This window comes from Marmota monax, unplaced genomic scaffold (genome assembly GCF_021218885.2).
Source record: "Marmota monax isolate L192 unplaced genomic scaffold, Marmota_monax_Labrador192_F-V1.1 WCK01_AAM20220418_F8-fsc00052, whole genome shotgun sequence".
NCBI classification, from domain to species: Eukaryota; Metazoa; Chordata; class Mammalia; order Rodentia; family Sciuridae; genus Marmota; species Marmota monax.
Window position 1 is genome coordinate 10,890,595 of NW_026693473.1, and position 21,266 is coordinate 10,911,860.

The window sequence follows — 21,266 nt, forward strand, 5'->3', positions numbered from 1 at the left end:
ACAAACAGATCTGTTAACCTACTTTAAAAACAATGCTTAACAGCCTTTTTACCTAATTTAAACTAGTAAACAAACAGATCTGTTAACCACCTTTAAAAACAATCCTTAACAGCTGTTTACCTAATTTAAATTAAACCATTTAAATCACGTGAATAAAAAAATAATAATAATTCGGATCCATTTTTTCATGAGCGCTCCTCATACAAGAAATATGGACATACGCACATACAGACATACAACACAAAACACAAGAGTGTACACAAACGTACAACACATAAGAAAATAGTAAAGGCCTTGTAGCTTTACCTAGGGGAAATCTCCATTGCAATGTTTAAAAACTCCACAGTCAAAAAATAAAACTGATCAGAAAAACATTAACCTAGGTTTGTATGAGCTCAAAAAATAAAAATAGAACCTTATGATGTGGAAAAATGCAATAATAAAATAGCTATTGAAAAAAGCATCCTGGTTAATCACTGTCGCAGATGTAAGAATGGCCAAGCTGGAGTTCTGGATATCAGCTGTTATGGATTTGAGTCAAATCATCTTCTTTTCGATCTGTAGAAACTGTTTTAGTTAATCTCTCTGGAATCCAAATGGGCTGCTGTTCTCCCTGTGGAAAAACACAAACAGACCCCCGACTCCAGACAATCACTGGGTCAGGACCTTTCCATTGTCCTGTTAGAATATCTTTCCAAAGTACTTTAGGCTTATGTACATTTTTTGGATACATCTGCCTTTCCGCAGCACTAAGTCCTGATGAATCCAAATTTAAAAAGTTTAGAGTAAAAAGCGTTATTTTAAGTTTATCTTTGGGGGATATATACCCCCTTAAAGATCCTTTTAAATTTAAGTCTTTCAAAAGCATTTTGCCTTAGTTTTTAGAATTACTTTAGTCCTTTTAATTTTTTGATGTGGTTTTAAACCAATTTCCTTCTAGTTTAATGTTTTCTAAATTGGCTCTTGTCTATAAATTTTAACACCCTCATCTGAGACTTCTAATTTCTGCACCACCAGAAATTAAAGTTGATGGGCTTTTTGAAAAAATTACTAATAATCTCCTTGTTCTTCTATTTTATCCAATATTTGACTGTAAACTTCTCTCTTGTACCTTTTTCTATCTTGAATGTCTGTATCTAATAGTTGTCTTAGCTTTTTGCATTTTCTATCTGAAATACCTTACTTGACATTTTCAACCATCTTTTATCTTATTTCTATCTTCTAGTTTTTTTTTTTCCTAAGGTTTGTATTTTTACCCTTAGTTGCTTATTTTCCTCCTAGTTTTTTTTTTTTCCTATTTTGTGGGTTTAAAATTCTTGTCTTCCTACATCTTTTCTATCTTTCTACATCTTCTTTATCTTTTTTCTTTTTAACTTTCTATACTTCTGTCTTTAAAGTTTTTCACTTCAAATTTTTAATCTTCTTTATCTAAATATCTTTTATCCTATTATCTTCCCATTTTTTTAAGTAATGCCTTTAAGATTAATTAGGCTTTGAATGATGCAATAAAGCAATCTTTTTTCCGCCATGAAGGTATCTCGACCACCTTCAATTTAACCTTTTAAAGCCTTTTAATTATCATCTATACTGTACTTTTAAATGTACTTTTTCACCACCTACAACTTCACTCTTTTAAACGAGGCTTAGATTCTGTTTAAATCGCTTTAATGTTAGTTTACATGGCTGCCCTTCAACCAAAGGCTTTTTTTTTTTTTTAACTCCATTGAGAAGCTTTGTCTCAATCTGCCATGTACAAATACCTTTTTCTTCTTTTTTCCTTTCTCAAGCTTTTAAATTAAGTCTAGTTTCCTCAAATTCTTTTTAAATGTCATTTTACAACTTTTTACTTTACCACACAGATTATATCATCTAGAATCATTTCTTTTTCCTTTAACCTTTTATATTAAAATATATTCCCACATCTTGAATCTTTTTATATCTCTTTTTTAACTGTTAACCCTTTTTATAAATTTACATTCTGAAACAACTCTTATAAAATTTCTGATTTAGACAAATTACTCCACTTTAATAAGATGAAAGACTTTCATGTTTTTTATGATACTATAATACTATAATTGAAACCCAACTGAAACTTCTTATACTCTTTGTATATAAATTACACATGATAGAATCTTAACTCTTAGTAACCTTGTTTCAGCAAAGACACAGACCAAAGCAATATTAAACATTTTTCCATTTACCAATTTAGGAAAACACACATAATGTTTAAATATATTACCTTATGGAACTTAATAAGTAAAGAGTACTTGATTTCATATTTAGTGGTTGATATTTTAACACTTTAGCTTTGTAAATTAATCAGATGTCTGTAAAAACCAAGATCTTAGACAAATGTAGTAAACAGAACTAGCCATCTCTTTCTTGTTGAGGAAAAATTCTTCTACAGGATACCATGATGGTCCCATTGATATACTTAATAACTTGTCTTTAAAAAGCCATGGGCTACATTTTTGTATTGTATCAACATATGCCCTAATTGTTCTTGGTCTCACTGGGGTGCCTCCTTCCTCTAACAATTTCTCTTCCTCGGAGGCGAACAACTTCAAACCTTGAGTCAACCATTTTCCCCAGTTTGCCTGAGAAAGTTCTAGGAACAGGCAACTTGAAATAAAAACAAAATAAATCAAAACAATAACACATTGTTTTTTGAAATGTTCACCCATTCTATCTCTCTTCCTCAAGGGTGAGAAATTTCACTTACCTCTAAGCTTCAGAAGTTCCCCGTACGGGCCACCAAATGCCGCAGTCTGGCTGGGCACAAAATCACGAGCCACCACACAGCTTGTAGATTCAAACAGCAACTCTTTATTCCCGAACTCACACCAGCCGTCTACAATCACGTTCTGGGGAAATCCATGTTCTCTGCCCAAATTCTCCTTCTCTCCCAAATTCACCTCCACTGGGCTTCTATCTCCAAAATATACTGTCTGAATCCCGTGAGAACTCAAGGGGAACTCAGGCAGCAGGATACGCCCTATTCCCAGCAGGAATAATCTTAAACCTTAAACCTGGAACCTAAACTGGGAACGCCCTAAACAAGATTATCTTAAAACCGGGAACACCCTAATCTGCCTTGGTCCTTGAGCAAGGTTAAGTACATTCAATGTCACTGCAACATGGGGTACGCTGGCAAGGAAATTGTCATACTTACTTGGCTAATGGCTCCCAGCATAAACACTAAGGCGGCTGTATCACTTTAGTGTTGTGGTTTTGAATCCTTTGGGTATAGACTGAGGAGTGGGATAGCTGGATCAAATGGTGGTTCCATTCCAAGTTTTTGAAGGTCATTTCTTAGACTTTTATGACCTTTTATGACCTTCTCTATCATGTCTTTGTTGATTCATTCTCCGGCCCAGTCCTGGAGGTACTTCCTCATCTCTCCTGCATTCTCTTTTAATTCTCTGTTTTCATTTCTGTGCTTTTGGCAGTCTGCCTTGTAATAAAATGCTGTTCACTTTGCAGCTTATAATATAGCCAGTCACTGATCATTTTATTTAGATTTCATAACAACCCTGTAAAATGTCAGGATTGTGTCCATTTTACAGATGAGAATACAGAGAGAACAAGTAATCTTACTTCCTAGTAAATGTCAGAGCCAGGAGTTCCCTCCCTGTTTCTCTTTCCTTCATAAACCTGATGAGTGCAGACTGATGCCAGTCACAGTGCTGGTTCCTGACAGGGGTATGTCTTTGTTTATTATTATAAACAAAGGGTCATGGAATTCATCAGTCCACCACATAAAAAAATTATCCAACTCTTCAAAGTGTTACTTAGGAAAGGTTCACAGTTAGGGTAGGATTATGTAACAGGGATTTAACCAAGTCAATAAAATCTGGAAAAATCTTCCTGGGTTCCAAACAGATGAGATTTAAAAGCTGATGGGAAAGGCATATGAAAAGTGGTTCAGAAGAGGAAATCATGTGGGCAAAGAACTTGAACCTAAGTTTTCCCACCCTCTGAGTCCCAGGGTTGATTTGGCACTATACCACATTCCTTTTTATGGTTTTACTCATATCAGATTATAGGCTTTTTGAAGAAAGATGAGTGGCTTACTTTTTATCCTCTCTTGGAGCTAGTACAGAGCCATGGCAGGTGCTCAATATTTATTTCATTCAATTAAATAAATTGAATTCAATGGAATCTGTAATAGTCTTACAGTTTCTATTACTGCTTTATTTCAAAGATACTAAAGTGAAATGCCACAATTGAGAAAGAAAGAGAACATGGTATTATGTATCTTTTAGGTACACACTCCCTCTCCTGAAGCCCATCCCCTCTACCCCCACTTCTCCCTGTCTTTTTACTAAACATGGAACCAGAAATCCTGAGATTCTCAGAACTGGCCACGGACAAATAACTCTATGTTAAGATAAGTAGTTCTGATGCTATTATTCTTCATAACACAGGGCCATTGATATTGTGATTTAATAGTTTGAGTTACTGCTGGAGACACAGAAGAGTTAAATGAAATGCTCGTGGTGCCAGAGCTGTAAGCAACAGGAGCAAAATCGCTAAGCATTGATGGAGAGTTGAACTAAAGATCTTGTGAGTCTCTGTGTAATGTCCAGATGCCACAAAGGCAATACTGAGAAGTGCCTTCAGCATAGAGGCTGGAATCCGGGTGCCTAGATATGATTCCTAGCTCTGCTCATGCCCAACCACGGGCAATGTATTTGTTTGCTAGTGCTCCCATAGCTGAATTTTATGTTTTCATAGTTCTGGAAGCTGGAAGTCCAAGATACAGGTGTCAACAGGGTTAGTTTCTGGTGAGGATGGTCTTCCTTGTTTGCAGATGACTACCTTCTCTCTGTGACCTCAAATGGCCTTTCCTCTGAACTCTTACACTCCTGGAATCTCATCTTCATTATATGTGGATATCAATTTTACTGGATTAATGTACTACCTCATGGCCTCATTTAGCCTTAATTACCTCATTAAAAACCTTATATTCAAATAGATATGAGGTTAAGACTTCAACATATGAATTTGCGGGTGACAACCCAGACTATAATAGGCAAGTTACCTACCCCTCTCTGCCTCCATTTACTCTTCCATTAAATGGGGCTGTCAATAGGGTCTACCTCTTTGGAGGATATTCGGTGATATGTGTGAAGTGCTGAGATGAGAACTGCCTGGTATGCATGCATTCACTCCATGGGCATCGATTAACTTTTTTCTATACCCTGCATCTCCAGATGTTTTGCATCTCCAGATGTTACAGATAACGAACCAACTAATCCACTAACCCCTCTCCATTCAGAAAACAACTATAAAGCAAACAAGCACCAAACCACAATCTCTCAAAATACATATGCTGAGTTGTTCTGAGTTGTCTTTTTCTTTTTTAAGGAAAAAAAACATAGATACAACCTTTTTATGTCATATGACTTCATTAATTTGCAGCACTCATTTTATTTATTTATTTCTGGTTAATATGTCCTAACAGTACTCAGGTAATACACTGTGTGCAATGTCTCCAATGTTTAGAGAATTCTCCATATATCTTTTAGCTGAATCTCACATTCTAGCCAATGTCAATGTTTTTCAGCTAAGCAACATTGGATAGATTAGGTCAGGGTATAAAGAACATCAAATGAATCTGTCCAAAAAGGGGAAAGAAAAAGAGAAAAAACTGATTCGCAGAAAGAATGATATTTCACAAAAGTTATAGGTCTGTTAAGGTAGTGCAGTGTTAAAGTACTGCAGTGAGGAAATTTAGGTTACCATTACTTTATCTCTAATATGCTAAGTACTTCACCTTACCAGAGAGTTCATCAATCTAGCTTTGCAGGGTGCCCATCTCTAAGAGAAAGTATTCATTTTCTAGTGCCTTTTGGAATTTTGCAGTAGGCTACTTCTTTTATTTATGGCAAACTCAATACAACTTTTGCTTGTATGAGTGTGTGCTACTGAACATACAAGAGAAGTTGCAGGACTGGCCTGAATTTAAAATGACCATTATACTGCTTTTAAATTCCAAAGGTTGAAGTGCTTTTAGAAAAAGGCTGAGATAAGATAAGCAAGATAATCCAGTACATTCAAAAGTAAAATTTTGTCTGGAATTTCCAGGTTCAGAAAGTTCAAGATCACAGAAAATAAACAATGCCCAGTTTGTTCCTCTATTTGTCTTCCCAGGTCAAGCATAGGTCCTCTGTGTACATTCAACTTTGGAAATGCACTCTTCAATTATTTTGAGACCTATTCTTTTAGAGTTGAAGAATTAATCTGGTCAATTATTTTGATAAAGGGGAGGTACGTTCTGCTCAGGGAGACTTGAGTGAGTCCAGATTTGCTAGGCAAACAATTGATATTATTTACATTATAAGCCAATTATTTAATTAAAAAGGTATTATATATTTCTTCATTTAATACTTCAAACATTCATGAAATGTGACATTATTATTACTACTCTCCTGGGTAAAAGAGATTAGGTTCAGAGAGCTGCAAGGCAGTGACAAGCTGAGATCTGGGCTCAGGTCTCCAGCCTGTGGTCTTTCCATAATATATAATATCAAACCAAAAACTGAGAGAAGTTGGAGATGTGACCCCAGTTGACCATTTCATATTGGAACACTTTTTTTCCATTCCTTTGCTTTTCTTTTTCTCCTAAAAAAAGCTGGGCTATTTGACAAGAGTCCTCAAAAGAATAGTTAACAAGAGAGAAGTCACTACCCTACTCTAAGAAAAATGATTGCTTAACTGTTGTAACTTTTACTTTGCCTGTAGAATTCTACTTTCTGTTATACAGAGTTATTGGGCAAGAGGTAAAGGCAACAACAGGAAATGAACTTAAACACAAATATAACTGATCATATTTGGTTTAATGATATCACAAGTTATGATAAATATAGACATATAGAAGAATTTCAGTGTTTGATACTTACAAGTATCAAGACTAAGGTGTGCATTTGGTGCATTGGATAAACATTGGACTTGGGGAACTTGGGAGTTTCAATTGTATACTTTGCTTTTCCCTTTTTAGGCATACAGTATGGAAGGCTGCTGGTTGTTGCAGAGCTTGACTTTGTGAATCAGATTCTGTGCTTCCAAGGGAGCAGAAATTATGAGAAAATGAATGTGTTTTGTTACGTAGTACAGAATTCAAGGTGATTTCCCACACACAAGTCACAAACACCATGGAACAACCTGTTGAAATAAAGAGGAAGGAGTCAAGATTTGGAGTGGGAAAACCTGGAATCAGGTCCCAGTTTTACCCAACTACCAATATCAGACTGGATCAAATAATTCTTATCCCTGGTCATGGTCATCCAATAATTCTTAGCTCTGCTCATGATTTCTCATCTGCAAAATAGAGATATGGGCTTTGGGGAACTGTGAGTCTAAAATAAGATAGCAGATACAAAAAGTTCACAGAAACTGCTAAGTAATCATATGAAATGTCGTCATTGATAGTATTTTAATTCACATAAGAGGATCAAGAGTAGCTGTCTTCTCATTTGTCCTCACTTGGTAACTACAGGTCTTTAGTCTTTATGGATCTATTATAATTTGTATTCTCATCTACCAACAAATTATGTGCTTTCTTATCAAGTTTTTTAGTTGAGACTTTATTCTTTGGAAGTCTCAGTTCAGGTTGAATATATAAAGTGACAACTCAATTTTTTTTTTTTTTTAGCAAAATTTAGAATGGAGGAGGGGGTTGACTATGGAGGAGCCCAGCAGGGGTGTGGTGGATGGTTAAATTCCTGCTCTAATACTTGCCAAGCATCTTAATTTACTCACCTATAAAGTGGAAGGATAATTGAGGTAATTATCTCATAGGGCTTTTGGGCATTAAATGAAATCTGTGCCTATAATGTAGTGAGTGATAAATATATTTATTACTGCTGTCATTAGAAACTTGAAGTTCTTCTCATAGCAAAGCCCCTTTGATAGGGTCAAAGGCAGAGCTATGTAATACAAACTATGTCAAAGCATATTCTAGAGAGTTGGCTGCTTACTCTACCATACCTAAAAGTGTCTACCAGTTTAGTGGCTCAGTTATTGGAAAGTTAGCTCTCTGCAGTCACTCTTAGGCTCTGAAAATAAATCTATGTGAATTTTATTTGGTTTGATTTAGTCATCTTTCCTCTCACACAGGGTCATAACCCATTTCATTAGTTTTTCATAAATTAATACATTAACTTTCAAATTTCTAGTTAGTTTTCCCTCCTCTTCTCTTCCCTCCCCTGTTCCTTTGCTTTGCTCCCGCCAACCCATCTCTCTGTCCATCTCTACCTCCCAGCCTGATTGCCATCTTTCTCTCTGCCTCTCAGAATCTGTGCTAGACCTGGCTGGAGCACAGACAAGTGTCAGACACAGTCCCTACCTACAGCCCAAGACAAGTGACAAAGTGGACAAAAGGTAGACTGCTAAGAATCTCAAGTTACACCAGTGGTGTAGAGGAGGGATGGCTGAGGGAGATTAGGGAGGTCTTTGGGCTGAACCCCAAAGGCTGTCCAGGAGGTGGCCATGTCAGCACTCAGGAAGGGAAAGAAGGAATGTATTCCAAGCTGAGAAGGAGCAGGGGCAAAGGTACAGAGGAGGACCACTCTTGAGGAAGATGAATCGAGGAGATTTAGGACAACCATTTTGCTATCTCCTCCCTACTTTTAATACTCAGATCAAATAGTCTTCAAGGAAAACCTGAGTATGTCACCGAAATAATTCCCAACTGTGATCTACATTCCCAGGCATTGATTTCCTGGGCTTGATTTCCTTTGTTATCTCCCTGAGCTCCTAAGGTTTATCAGTGGGTTTTATGTTTAGCCTTTACCCATTCAGATAATAACTACTGTCATTATCACATTAGTCTCCAAGGGACCATTGTGGTGTTTGTTAATCTGGTGCTCTTCCTTCTAGCTTTAGTCTGTGATGAAGTCACCAGTGAACTGCAAAGGGAAATGGTTTCAATTAGGGTCCTACAAGAAGGGACCTTCTTGTGCTCACTTCAGCAGCATATATATATACTAAAATTGGAATGATACAGAGAAGATTAACATGGCCCCTGTGCAAGGATAACATGCAAATTCATGAAGCGTTCCGTATTTTAGGAAACTGAGACCCCACACAGTGTTCTTGAAGAAATTGGAGCGACATAACTCTCCTCCTTTGTTGATGACTTCTTATGGCATTTTACACACTATAGATGGTCACTGCCTTCATGTCCATGTTAGCTAACAGTGTAAGATGATGTCTTGTCAGTATGACTGTTTTGCTAAGCTGATTAATTCAGGCATACATTTTTTTTTAAAAAAGGGAACTTTGGTCAATTGAATAATAAGGGACTTAAATATGGATTAGAAATATGCATAAAGTACCTTTCTTGGATTTCTTAAATTTATAGGTCTATTTCTATTTATCATAACTGATTAGGTGCATATATGAAAATGACACATCTGTATACAAGCAATATCTATCAAACAATTTGGCAGTATACATATATTAATTACTGTATTTGACAAAGGAAGATTAAATTAGAATGTGAAGCCTGGTTCAATGAAACAAAAGATGAGTGCAGCATTTCAGTATATATGATAAAAATAAAGGGAATTGACATGTCACATATCGAATGAATGAAAATTTAATTGTTGAAATTTACACAGAAACAAATTTATACCAAAGAACCCTATTGGACACTACATACCTTAAAATAAAGGAAATATAGGTTATTTTAGATGATTAAATTGGAATGATGTCATTTAAAAGTAGTATCGAAGCATTTGGAATGAATGGGACAAGCAACAGAGATTGCTTCATAATAGCACATAATTTTTAAGGCCAAGGTACATTTGACCTCTGAGATGATTTTGTGTGTATATGTATGGGTCATAATCATTTGGTTACTCAGTTGGATTGTTTTTGATGCCCCCAAATGAAGCACAAATGTTAATTTACCAGTTGTTCATGACAGTTTTCTTACAGAAACATTGCTCTCTTCACAGTGTGGTGTAAAGTCCTTGTTTGAAGCATGCATGTTCCTTCTGGGGTGCTTGTTCAAGCCGACTTTATTTTGCTTCCCTATTGCTTCCTTCCAATTAGAAGTGCTGCAAACTTTACAGCAGCTTCCTTTCTTTGCTGGGCACTACCTAGTTATCAGAAGTTGTATAAAAATCTTAAAGAGGCACCTTTCATTTAGCAGTGAGAGTCACAGTTAAATGGCATTAGGTGGCTCTATTGTTTTTAAAGCTTATATAATTGTTCAGCATCACTTTTATACAAACTTACACAAATATAAACATGTTTTCATGACTTACACTTTCACCTGAATATCCTGGGCTGGATTAAGCTTTGTTGTCATTGTGACCAACATGCAGGCCATGCGAGCACTGTCCTATCCCCTCGCCAATTAGCTGAAATAAATGTTCAACATTTGAAAAATAAAAGAGGTGGGGGGACCTTGGATCCTGGCTGTGCTAACATCTCCACAGTTACCTCTGGGCACGTTCATTCAGGCAGCCAGTCTTTTTTATCTGTTCATTTTACTCTCATGAAGCTGGTCTCTGGGCTCCACACTGAGGGGGAGATAAAAAACAATAAAACATGGTTCCACTTTCAAGGTTATCTGGAAGGACTATAGAGAATATAAGCAGAAAATAATTAGGAGCACAAGAGAGGGATGGTTAAAATCTTTTGGAGTTGGCATAGTGACTTTTTTCTTTCCTCCCGGTGGGATTGTAATCAAGAGACCCTCCTGAAAGAGGTAGACTTTCAGACAAGCCTAGAAAGATGGGGATGATTTAATTGATTTGGTTTGCTCACCTTCAGAGATCCACAGAAACCTATGGAATACTTGTTTTTCTTCCTGTGAAATTCTGCATGTGGCTGAAGCCCTGTGGACAGAAAGACAGTGGAGGAAAGTAGCCCTTAGCTGAGCATGTGCCTCCCGACTACAGATCCCTTAATAAGATGGCAACCCTGGGCTGGGGTTGTGACTCAGCGGTAGAGCACCTGCCTAGCATATTCGGGGTCTTAGGTTCCATCCTCAGCACCACATATGAATAGATAAAATAAAGGTATTGTGTCTAACTACAACTAAAAAAAAATATTTTTAAAAAGATGGCAAACCTTTCTCCCCTCCTAATTCTATGCCTGCCGTCTTTCAAAGGCATATCATTTTGTCAAAAATATTCACTAACTCCATAAACTTACAGAATTATATTAAAACGATGTTTTTCAGATTGAATTTTAGCCTGAGGGATTCTCTTAACATCACCGGGGTTTTGATGTCTGTTTCCGCAGGATGAATTCCAAACTTACTCTTCGAAAAAGGTAGTGTGGATCCACCTGTCAACATTAAGCAGCACATTTGGTCTTACCCCTGATCACCCTCTCATTACAGATGAGGAGTTTATCATAAATAGAGCCATCAGAAAGCCAGACCTAAAGGTAAGTAAAGTTATGGCTATGGCTGATGCCAGAGAAATTTAACCTTCCCCCTTCCCATATATAAGGTTAAACTTGTCCATCACTGTACTAATTCTCAATCAACAGGATAGGACCTTGTAAAGGATGTGCACCTGAAACCACACAGAGCTCAGTTCAAATCTGAGCTTCAGCTTCTAAGCAGTGCAATCTTGTATAAATTTCTTAACTCTGTTGAACCTCAGGTTTCCTAACTATAAAAGAGTAATGATGCCTATCTCTAATATTAATTGATAAAATTTAACAAAGATCAATATAATGCCGGGTACATAGTGGGTGCTCAACACATGTCAGCTATGAAAAGCATTGGTCCCTGTTTGATAATGTGTATAATAGAGTTAATCTTACAGTAAAGGTAATCATCCACGAGTATTCCATGGAGTTTGCTCATATCTGCAAAATGACCTTATTTTTAATTGTGTCATTCAAATGGACATGGGTTACTCCCTTTTTGCTTTAGTTGTGACTAGCTAACATTCATATTTAAAATGCATTTTGTAAGAATCTTTTATATTTCTATACACTTAGCTGTTTAAATTAGTTTTATGAGCTCAAGTGTAATTTTTTTAAATAATAAAAAATCAATTACTGAGGAGTTTCTCTGTTGCCAATTGTTCCCACTCAGTTGTGTTGACTGCCAAAATAAACAAAACCAAGAGGTCAGGCACCCTCCAGGGACAGATTGCCTCACCTCAGGTGGCCATTCACCTGGAGAAGTCCTGGGCCTCAGAGCTTTGTTGCCTGAAATTCTAGCCTGTTTAGTTGTATTAATAAATAAGGAAAAAGACAATGAAGACATTCTCAAATAAACAAACAATGTGAGGAAGGACAGAGGTCTTGAAATGAAGTTTAGATACGCCAGCATGAAGTCTTCATTTATCAGCTTAGCACGGGGGAGTTTGGCTGGTTACTGCCTCCCTGAGGCTTGAGTTTCTTATTTATAAAATAAGAGTCAAAATCCCTTCTCTGCCTGTTTCTCAGGGCTGTGAGCCTAAATGTGAAAATGGATATTAAGTTGATCTCTGAATTACAACAGACTATATTCTTAGGAAGGTTTAAAACTTTCACTAAAGTCAGAGGAAATGTCATGGGCTCAGCCATGATGACACGATGGGAACTTTAATGGGGTATGTGGAGACTGCAGTAAAGAACTATGTCAGGTTTTCAAATGCAGGTTAAGAGGAGACTATAAGGACCATTTTGTAGGATTGCAGGTAAAACTGAAATCCAGTACTTCACCTGATAGGGGTACACTGTTACATATTCCAACAAGAAATGAAGAGTGAGAATTGTGGGAAGAGGACATTTTCCAGATTACTGAGCAGAAAAGTGAAATTCACCCCACAATAGATACTTGATCTCCTAGCTACTGTTTTCTAGTTTGAAGTTTCAGGAAATGGGCAAATAAATTTACGCCTTGCAAATGTTATACTTGACATCGATTACTAGTTTCCAGAAGCTCTGAGGGTGATGGCGGAAGCAGATAAACTCTAGGCAGAGGTGCTTCCTGCTAGGGGGAATCTCAGAGGCGCTTACAAGGTCTACAGTGGAGTAGTTCTTCTCACTCTCTGAGGAGTGACTTCAGAAATTGTCAGAAGAAAATGGAATCTGTTTTCTCACTTGAGGTGAAACTCACCAGGAACCTGTGTTCCTCATTGTTGCTGCCTTCATCTGTAGAAGTTTTGTGTCTATTATGTTTTATAAATTTCTCAGTCTGTGGCTTCACAGCCTCTTGGTGCAGGTTCTCTAACTGAGGCAGGGGACCTCACATTCCACCAGTGTGTCCTTTAACATTTTTCTAACACAATTTTCAAATATATGGAATTTAAAAAGTAGGCAACTCTTAATCTATACATCTTGAACCCCAAACTTAAGGGATTTTTAGATTTTCTTTTGCGACTAACTTGAGTCTTCTATCCTTTACAAGACTGAGTTTTGAAACCATGTGCGCTGGAGCTAAGATTCAAGCCTTGTGAGTGACATAATCACAGTGAACATTAGGTACAAAGCAAAAATGAAATTAGTGTCTGCCTTATCACAGGATGATAAGCTCTAAATTCTCAGAAATAGTAGCCATAATTAGTAACACTATTTCAAAACTGCAGGGAATACCAAAAAGGAAACCAAGTTATGAGGCAAGAAACCTGAGGGTCCAACATGGACCATGGTAGCTAACATGCCTCAGGCTGATCACTTTTCAAATACTCTTTTTCCCTTTCAATTTGCAGTGTATGCGAAAAGTATCATCCCCAATGACAATAGGGTATGTTCTGAAATAATTCATTTTGCAACCAATCTCATTGAAGTACATTTCATTCTGTAAAATTTAAAAATATGGCATCTAACACTCTTGGTAACTATCAAATATGTGTGTGTTTGTACTTATTGAGTAGGATTACCATTCATGTGAGGTAACCTAGGTCTTAGACCTTAGAGACTTAAACTCTAGTTCTAGTTGAGATGTGGTTTAACAAAGCATTCATTTGCTTATTTAATAAAAAAAATGTTTTGAGCAATTATTATGTACCAGCTATATGATCATTTCAGTCTTTAACTACTCTGAAGAATCACCTCAGAAATTGTTAGAAGAAAATGGAATCCATACATACATACAGAATTTAGAGAAAGAAACTGAAAAAGAACTTAGGGAAATTTAGTAGAAGTTCTCAAGGACACAAATATCAGAGTTGCCACAAAAGAAAGTCTTGAATACTGTTCTTCAACCTTGGCTGTACGTTGGAATTACCTGCCCCAGGTACACTGCAGACAAACTAAATTAGAATCTCTTGTTATGGGACCCAGACAACAGCAATTTTTCAAGTTCCTCAGAAGCTTCAAACAAGGAACCTGAGGTTATAACCACATCATATCAATCATATGGCTTCACATCAATATGGAAGTTCCACTGTTTTCTCTCTGTGATTGGCGAGCTCACCAGTTCATGGGAATTCAGATTCAAACCTAAAGTTTCTTACACAAATCTAAAGTATGAAAGAACAATAGTGATAAGCATTAATCCTCCTTTTTTTCCATTACCAACACCCTCAAAGCCTCATTTTCTGGAGCATATTTTCTTTCAATAACTTCCTCTTTCCCCTTTAGTATCTGCTGCCAGCCTAATCTTCTTTAGTGCCACTTCTTTAGGTTACTGCACAAATCTATTGCCTGTGAGAGAAGGTTCCAGATACCTCATCCTAGCCTTGAAGGCTGCTCTTAATGTAGTCTTTATTCTGCAGTTGAATAGTGCTACCTTCTTGCCTCCTCCCACTCAACTATTTGTGCACAATTTCTTTGAAATTCTCTCTTCACTTCTCATCTGAGCAAAATCTTTCCAACCCTTCACTGCTGCAGTTCAGATGTCATCTCTTCCATGGGCCCTCTGTCATCTGCCCTCTCTATATTTCTACAACATTTTAAGAATATTTTTAAACTTAAAATATTTTCATTTCTTTGACATACACATACTAGACTATATGGCATAGTTTTCTTTTGGGAAATGTATTTTGTTTCCTTATTAGGATATAAGGTAATGGAATGTAAAGATTGAGATTTTGTTATTCATATATTTATCTGTATAGTAGGCCTGTGATACATGTTGATTGATGATTTCTAATAAAAATGACATTTGTGGAGCAGGAAAGAATAGGATAAGTTTTAGAAAAGAAAATCTTAGTTCTAAGTATTTAAGTTCTATCTTTGCTTCTTTATAAATGCTTCTTTAGACACTGAATTGTTGCATATTCACCCAATCTACAAACTGGAGATTTTCTTAATACATTTTTCTTGCAGGTGAGATGCATAAAGGTGCAGAAAATGAGATACGTTTGGAATAACTTAGAAGGACAGTTCCAAAAAGTTGGGTAAGTTGTTTTGGCAAGTGCATTGAAAGAAGAAAAATGTTATCTCAAAAATGTTATTGCTAAATGCATCCTTCTCATTATTATTTTAGCTCGTTGGAAGACTGGCTCAGTTCTGCCAAGATACATCTAAAATTTGGATCAGGTCTAACAAGAGAAGAACAGGAGATTAGGTATCATGCATATTATTGTCTATTTTAGCTCAAAAGAACAGTTAGTAAAAAAAAAAAAAAAAGAGCTCAGTAAGTAGTTACCCTAATTGATTAATATCAGAAAAATCTGCAATGCTCTATTTAGCATTATTAAATTAAATGCTTTCACATACCTTATCTCATGCATCTTCAGAGCAACCGTGTGAGGGAGAACAGACCTCATCATCATCCCCACATAATAGATATGAAATCTGAGGCCCAGAGAGGTTTTGATGTCCCAAAGGAGGTCACACAGATGGGAAGAGAGAGAGAAAAAACTGAGTCCATACTTTCAACTGTAGGTTTAGCACTCTTTTCTGTTCTACATAATGCTTCTCAAGGTTACAAAAATAATAGAGTTGAGCCTATTTTGATTGTAATCAGGAAATACATATAATATCATGATAGTACAATTACACAGCAATTATGAAGCATCAGAAAAATGACATGCAAGATGTGTAGCTCTGCTGCTCCAAATCAATTACTAGGCAGAGAAGCAAGGTTTAGGAAGGGCACTGAAATGTCAAGAGTCTGTGGCTTTGAGCAAGTATTTTCTCTCTGGGCTCTAGTTTCCGAAGGATGAAAGTGGAAGAAGGATTCTATAAAGGTCTCACTGGTTCTAAATTTCTATGTATCTTACACTGCCTCCTGCCCCTTTTCTAGTACTTTCAAGATACCTAAAGCCTTGCAGCATCAACATCACCTGGGAGTTTGTTAGAGATGCAGAGTCTCAGAACACATCTTGCTACTATTGAACAAGAATCTGCATTTTAATGAGATCATACAAATTATATGTGTTTATATTAAAGTTTGAGGAGCACTACTGTAATACATTCAGCAAAGCTATTTAATCCCAGTGTCTATATGGAAGGCACAGAGAGAGTAGTTAGTGTTTTCAACAGCAAAATAACTCAGGAAGTTCCATTGCTCTGCATGATCAAAGAAGTGCATCTCAGGGTCTTCAACTGGAGAATGCAGAATTTTGTGTCAAGCTATTTTTGAGAGTCCAGGACCTTCCTACTCACATTAAAACATGATACAAAATCTCAGGAACTTTTGACTAAGAGGAATAAAATAAGGAAAGCATTTCCTTACCACTAAAACTATTCTGTCTTAGTGATCTCCCTCTTCTACTTTCATGGGAAGAGACAGAGTTGAAAGATGCTAATCCTGAAACTAACTTGAACGAGATAATGGGTGTTAGGAAATACCCAAATTGCCACTTATGGAAATATTTAGACGTTGGGGAGAGTCTAGTTCAATAGAAGCAAGATGATTATGTTTATTATTTTTGCACTTGGGAGCCTTCTGCTATTTTGAGCTGGGTGGGAGAGTTACAGAATAAGATAGGCTTATGTTGATGCCAGAAGTGAGAAAGGGGTCATAAAATAGGCCTTTTCTGAATGGGCAGGGAATGAGCTTCCTTTTCCTTATTAGTGACTGGACGATCTGTGATTTCTCCCTGTAGGAGGCTAATATGTGGGCCTAATACTATTGATGTTGAAATCACACCTATTTGGAAACTGCTCATCAAGGAGGTAATTTCTCCAGGATTTTCTCTTTGCATTAGACAGGAAACAAAGAGGTTATGTTCTGGTCAAGCAATCAGGAGTGCTGCTTGTTAATAAGTAGCCATAAGTGGGAGATATTTTTTAAACATCAGGCATAGTTTCTTCAGATCTCTCATCTACCCTTTTCTTTAAGTGATGCTTGTGTGTCTACTTATTATTTGATGACTGGATAAATATGGTTTTCTTTTCTTTTTTTCTTTCTTAATTCAATGCTGCCTAGCTTGTTTCAACTTTGTGAAACTAAAATTATATGTATTATGTACATATAAAATATACAAATTCTATATAAATAAATATGTTTATGAAGCACATATTTAGAAAAACCAATCATTTTCTTAGGCAACATATACAATTTCCTCAATGTCCAAAATTATAGGGAGAAAGAAAGCATCTGTTCAGTTCTACTGATCTCAATGTATATGTAAGAGACAAAGAAGAACTTGACCTTCATTTGCCAAGTTTAATTTTTTCTCTTGAATCCTATCTGGGCTTATCATTTTTCAAACCATAACCATATAGTAGTACTGTGGGTCTTACCCTGTACTCCACCTCCAATTATCCTTGCCTTAAAAAATAGATTACTAAATTCAGCTGGATATTTTCAGTGAAGTTTTGAGCATGAAAGAAAGCAAAACAAATTGGTAGGAAAAGTTCTATGTGTTTCATCCCCAACCTGAAGCAAGGATTACCATTCTTGTTTTAGACAGATGCAAAACAACCAGAGGAAATTTGAGGAAGGGTACCAAATGCTTTTAACCAAAGCAGGATCACAGCTATTGGGGATTATATCTATTCTCTCTGAGTGTTTTAGATGCTCAGTTGTAGCTTACTACTTTCAGCTCAGCTCTGTACATATGGGAAAACGTGGTCTTCAACTCATCCATGAATGTAAACTCTTCAATGGCTTCAAATATGGCCACTGTGATGTCCTAGAGAAGAACAGTAGACTAGAAGGTGTTTTAATTGTGCCAACCTGAATGAATTCTTCCCCTTTCTGAAGGCCAGTAAATGTAAATGGGAGATGGTGATACCTCCTCTTTACACAACTAATGTGATGGTCAGTTTGATGATACAAGAGGAACTAGTTTGTAAATTGTAAAGTGTGGCAGTGAGTAAAAGCAAGTACTCTCGGGTTAGATTGTGTGGGTTTCAGTTTTGACAGCCACAGCTGTGTGACCTTGGGCAAGTTTCTCAATACTTCAGGCTCAGTGTCTTTATCTTTGCAATGGTAATAAGTCATGACTTCTGGTTAATAAGGTAATTATGGAAATAAAAGGAGCAAATTCAGACAAAGTTGCTTAGTGCAGTGTCTGGGATATGACTACTGACTAAATATAATAAGTAAAATGACATTATGTGGGGTGATTTATGTCATAGAGATGATTATGAAAACGGGTCAGTGAATAGCTATGTGTGAGGCCTAAATATCTCCCTTGTCTTCGTGTTTTATGTCTGCCAACAGGTTCTCAATCCATTTTACATATTTCAACTCTTCAGTGTCTGTCTGTGGTTTAGTGAAGACTATAAAGAATATGCTGTTGCCATCATAATCATGTCCATCATTTCCATAGCTCTGACAGTGTATGACCTCAGAGAGGTGAGTTTTCCCAGTAAGCCCGTAGTCTCAGAAAGGGAGCATTAGTGCTTCATTAAAATTTTCTTGGAAAGGAGAATCATGAAATAGTCATTGCTCAGTTCAGATTTGGAATTATATAATGGCCAATGCTCAACAAGTTAGTTCTTTCTCTTCCCTCACGTCCCAATCCCTAGTCTTTCAGGTTATATTTTTCCCCATGGAAGGTGGAGAAGTCTGTTTAATATGAACTTAATTTGAATATGCCCTTTATGTTTGGTTAGTACTCATTTGTCAAAGCTCCAACTCAATCCTTAGCTTCTTCATGCCTGAAACAGGGGATCTAGGGGCTGTTGGAAGAAAATCACATAGAACAGATTGGTTAGTCACACTACAAACCCATGAGAGCCAAGCTTATCTAGGAAAGCTTTCTATACATGTCTGATCAAGGTACTCTCCCATTCTCTGAAATTGAGGTTTCAAATCCAGTCTCTCTTCAGGTTTCTGGAATGTCCATTTTCCCATATTCCACTTTTCCTCTCATTCAGCGGATAATCTCATATCAATCTCACATCACAAGACGATGAAAGCCTAAGATAGGAATTTGCTCAAATCCCCCTTCTCCAACTATCAGATGAGCCATCTCTCCAGCTCCTGCTCTCTCTGTCCTCTCAGTGCAATGGAAGAAGTTCCCTCAGCCCACACCTGAGATACTGTCCTCTTCCACCTTCCTGGTGCTTATGCAGCCCATGATGACTCATTTTTTTCTGTCTCCACAAGAGTCTTCCCATCACTGTTTAGCACCCCTAACCTTCTCCGAACTGAAAAATAAAGTTCAAACAAAGCAACTCTTTATTCCTTCAGGGGCTGCTATGTCTCATCTTCTTTTACTGTAAAATTTCTTGAGTCTCTGTACCTGCTCTTGCCATTATTCACCCTCCTCCTTCTTTTCACTCATGCTGAACTGGTTTTCTCTCACAACTCCACTTAAACAACACTATTTAAGGTTGACACTATTAACCTAAATCCCATAGATGGTTTTAACTTTTTTAAGTGTGTTTTTGTATGTGGGAATTTTATTGTTGAGTGCTTTCAACAACGTTAATCAAAGAATGAGTGAGGAAAACAGGAGAGAGAGAGGGAAGAAGGGAGAGAAATGGAAGAAAAATTGAACAGCAATGTGATTGCAACAAAGGCCTTAGCTAATTCCAGTTCTGGGGACCAGAATCTTTCTTCAGAATCATCCTGAATCAAAGTCGGAGTGCCAGGTCGTCCGTCATATACCACATTGCAATGCAGCTCCCCCTACAGAGAGGTTGTGACCTTGGTGAGACAGCTTCCTAATGCCAAGAGCAACCTATGAAAGGCTTTACCAAGAGCAGCCCGAAGCCAATATTCCCAGCAGCTGGGGGAATAATTGCCTCAGACCTGGAAGGGGTATCTGGGAAGCACACCATAGTAGTAGTAATTTTTAAAGAAATCTTTTAAATTAACTAGTTGTTTTTCTTAATAGAAGGAGGCCATGATACATGTGGCCATGATAAACTTTCAAACAGAACAAAATAGTGTGAATGAAAATTAAGGACCCTTCCCATTAGAGGAACTTCCCGGAGTCCAACTCTCCTCTCAAGAGTGATCTATCAGGTGTTCTGTATATTTTTCTCAACATTAAATGCACGCCATTAATTTGTTTTTCAGAATGGAAGTACGCTATGTACACTGTTCTGCACTTGCATTTTTCAACCTAATATATCTTGATTATCTTTTTGTATCCGCACAAATATATTTTCTCTAGATCAACCACGGTCTTTAAAATGGTCTAATAGCTACTCAGGATAGGTACTTAGGGTGTTTCTAATCTTTTGCTACTAAACAGAGCTGCAGTGAGAATACTTGCACACATACCTTTTCTCACCTCTAGATCTATATGTGTATATGTACATCTCTACATATCCATATTACATATGTAAATTACAAACATGTAATTTGTATTACATATAAACATGTATATAGTATATATATGCTTATATATCTATATTGATATGGAGATATAAAATTTCTGCAATTGGAATTAGTCTTGTGACAAGCTGGGTGCATTATTTTACTATATGTTGTCAAAATGCCTCTTAAAAAGCAATACCAATTTATACTCCTTTCAATAGTAGAGGAATGTTTCTTTCCCTTTGTCAATATAAATTAAATAGAATTTCATAACGTTAACAGCATGTTTTTCACCATGAGTTGAGAATTTCCTTATGCTTTAAACTATTTGTATATCTTCTACTGTGAAATATTTGTGTCCTTTGGTAACTTCTGTTGGATTGTTGTTTTGCTTTCTGATATTATAATCCCCAGAGGGAATCTTGAAAGGAATAAAAAAAAACCCATATGTTTGGATTTACATTTTTGCCTAAAAGTTTTATCGAAAGTTATATCAGAAACTAATGAGAATAGTTGATTAAGTGGAGAGGAAGAAGATGGTGGAAACTTTATACTATCTACATTTTCACATAACATTTATTTTGAGACACACATTTTTTTTAAAGGTCAGATAGAGGAGGATCAGTCATAAAAAAGAACCAAGGCCTGGGGATGTGGCACAATAGTGGAGCGCTTGCCTAGCATGTGT

The 21,266-nt window shown here is 36.8% G+C and overlaps 1 protein-coding gene and 1 pseudogene across 2 annotated transcripts in view; both read left to right on the forward strand.

Moving 5' to 3' along the window:
* Atp13a4 (ATPase 13A4) overlaps window positions 1–21,266 on the forward strand; it is a 151,844-nt gene that overhangs the window by 52,854 nt on the left and 77,724 nt on the right. For both annotated transcript variants that reach the window (XM_046458111.2, XM_046458110.2), the window contains exons 3-7: window positions 11,263–11,409; window positions 15,235–15,305; window positions 15,395–15,475; window positions 16,962–17,031; window positions 18,527–18,661. In XM_046458111.2, the coding sequence (XP_046314067.1) occupies window positions 11,263–11,409; window positions 15,235–15,305; window positions 15,395–15,475; window positions 16,962–17,031; window positions 18,527–18,661 (504 nt within the window). The remainder of the gene's footprint in view (window positions 1–11,262; window positions 11,410–15,234; window positions 15,306–15,394; window positions 15,476–16,961; window positions 17,032–18,526; window positions 18,662–21,266) is intronic.
* LOC124101902 (U6 spliceosomal RNA) lies at window positions 8,980–9,073 on the forward strand (annotated as a pseudogene).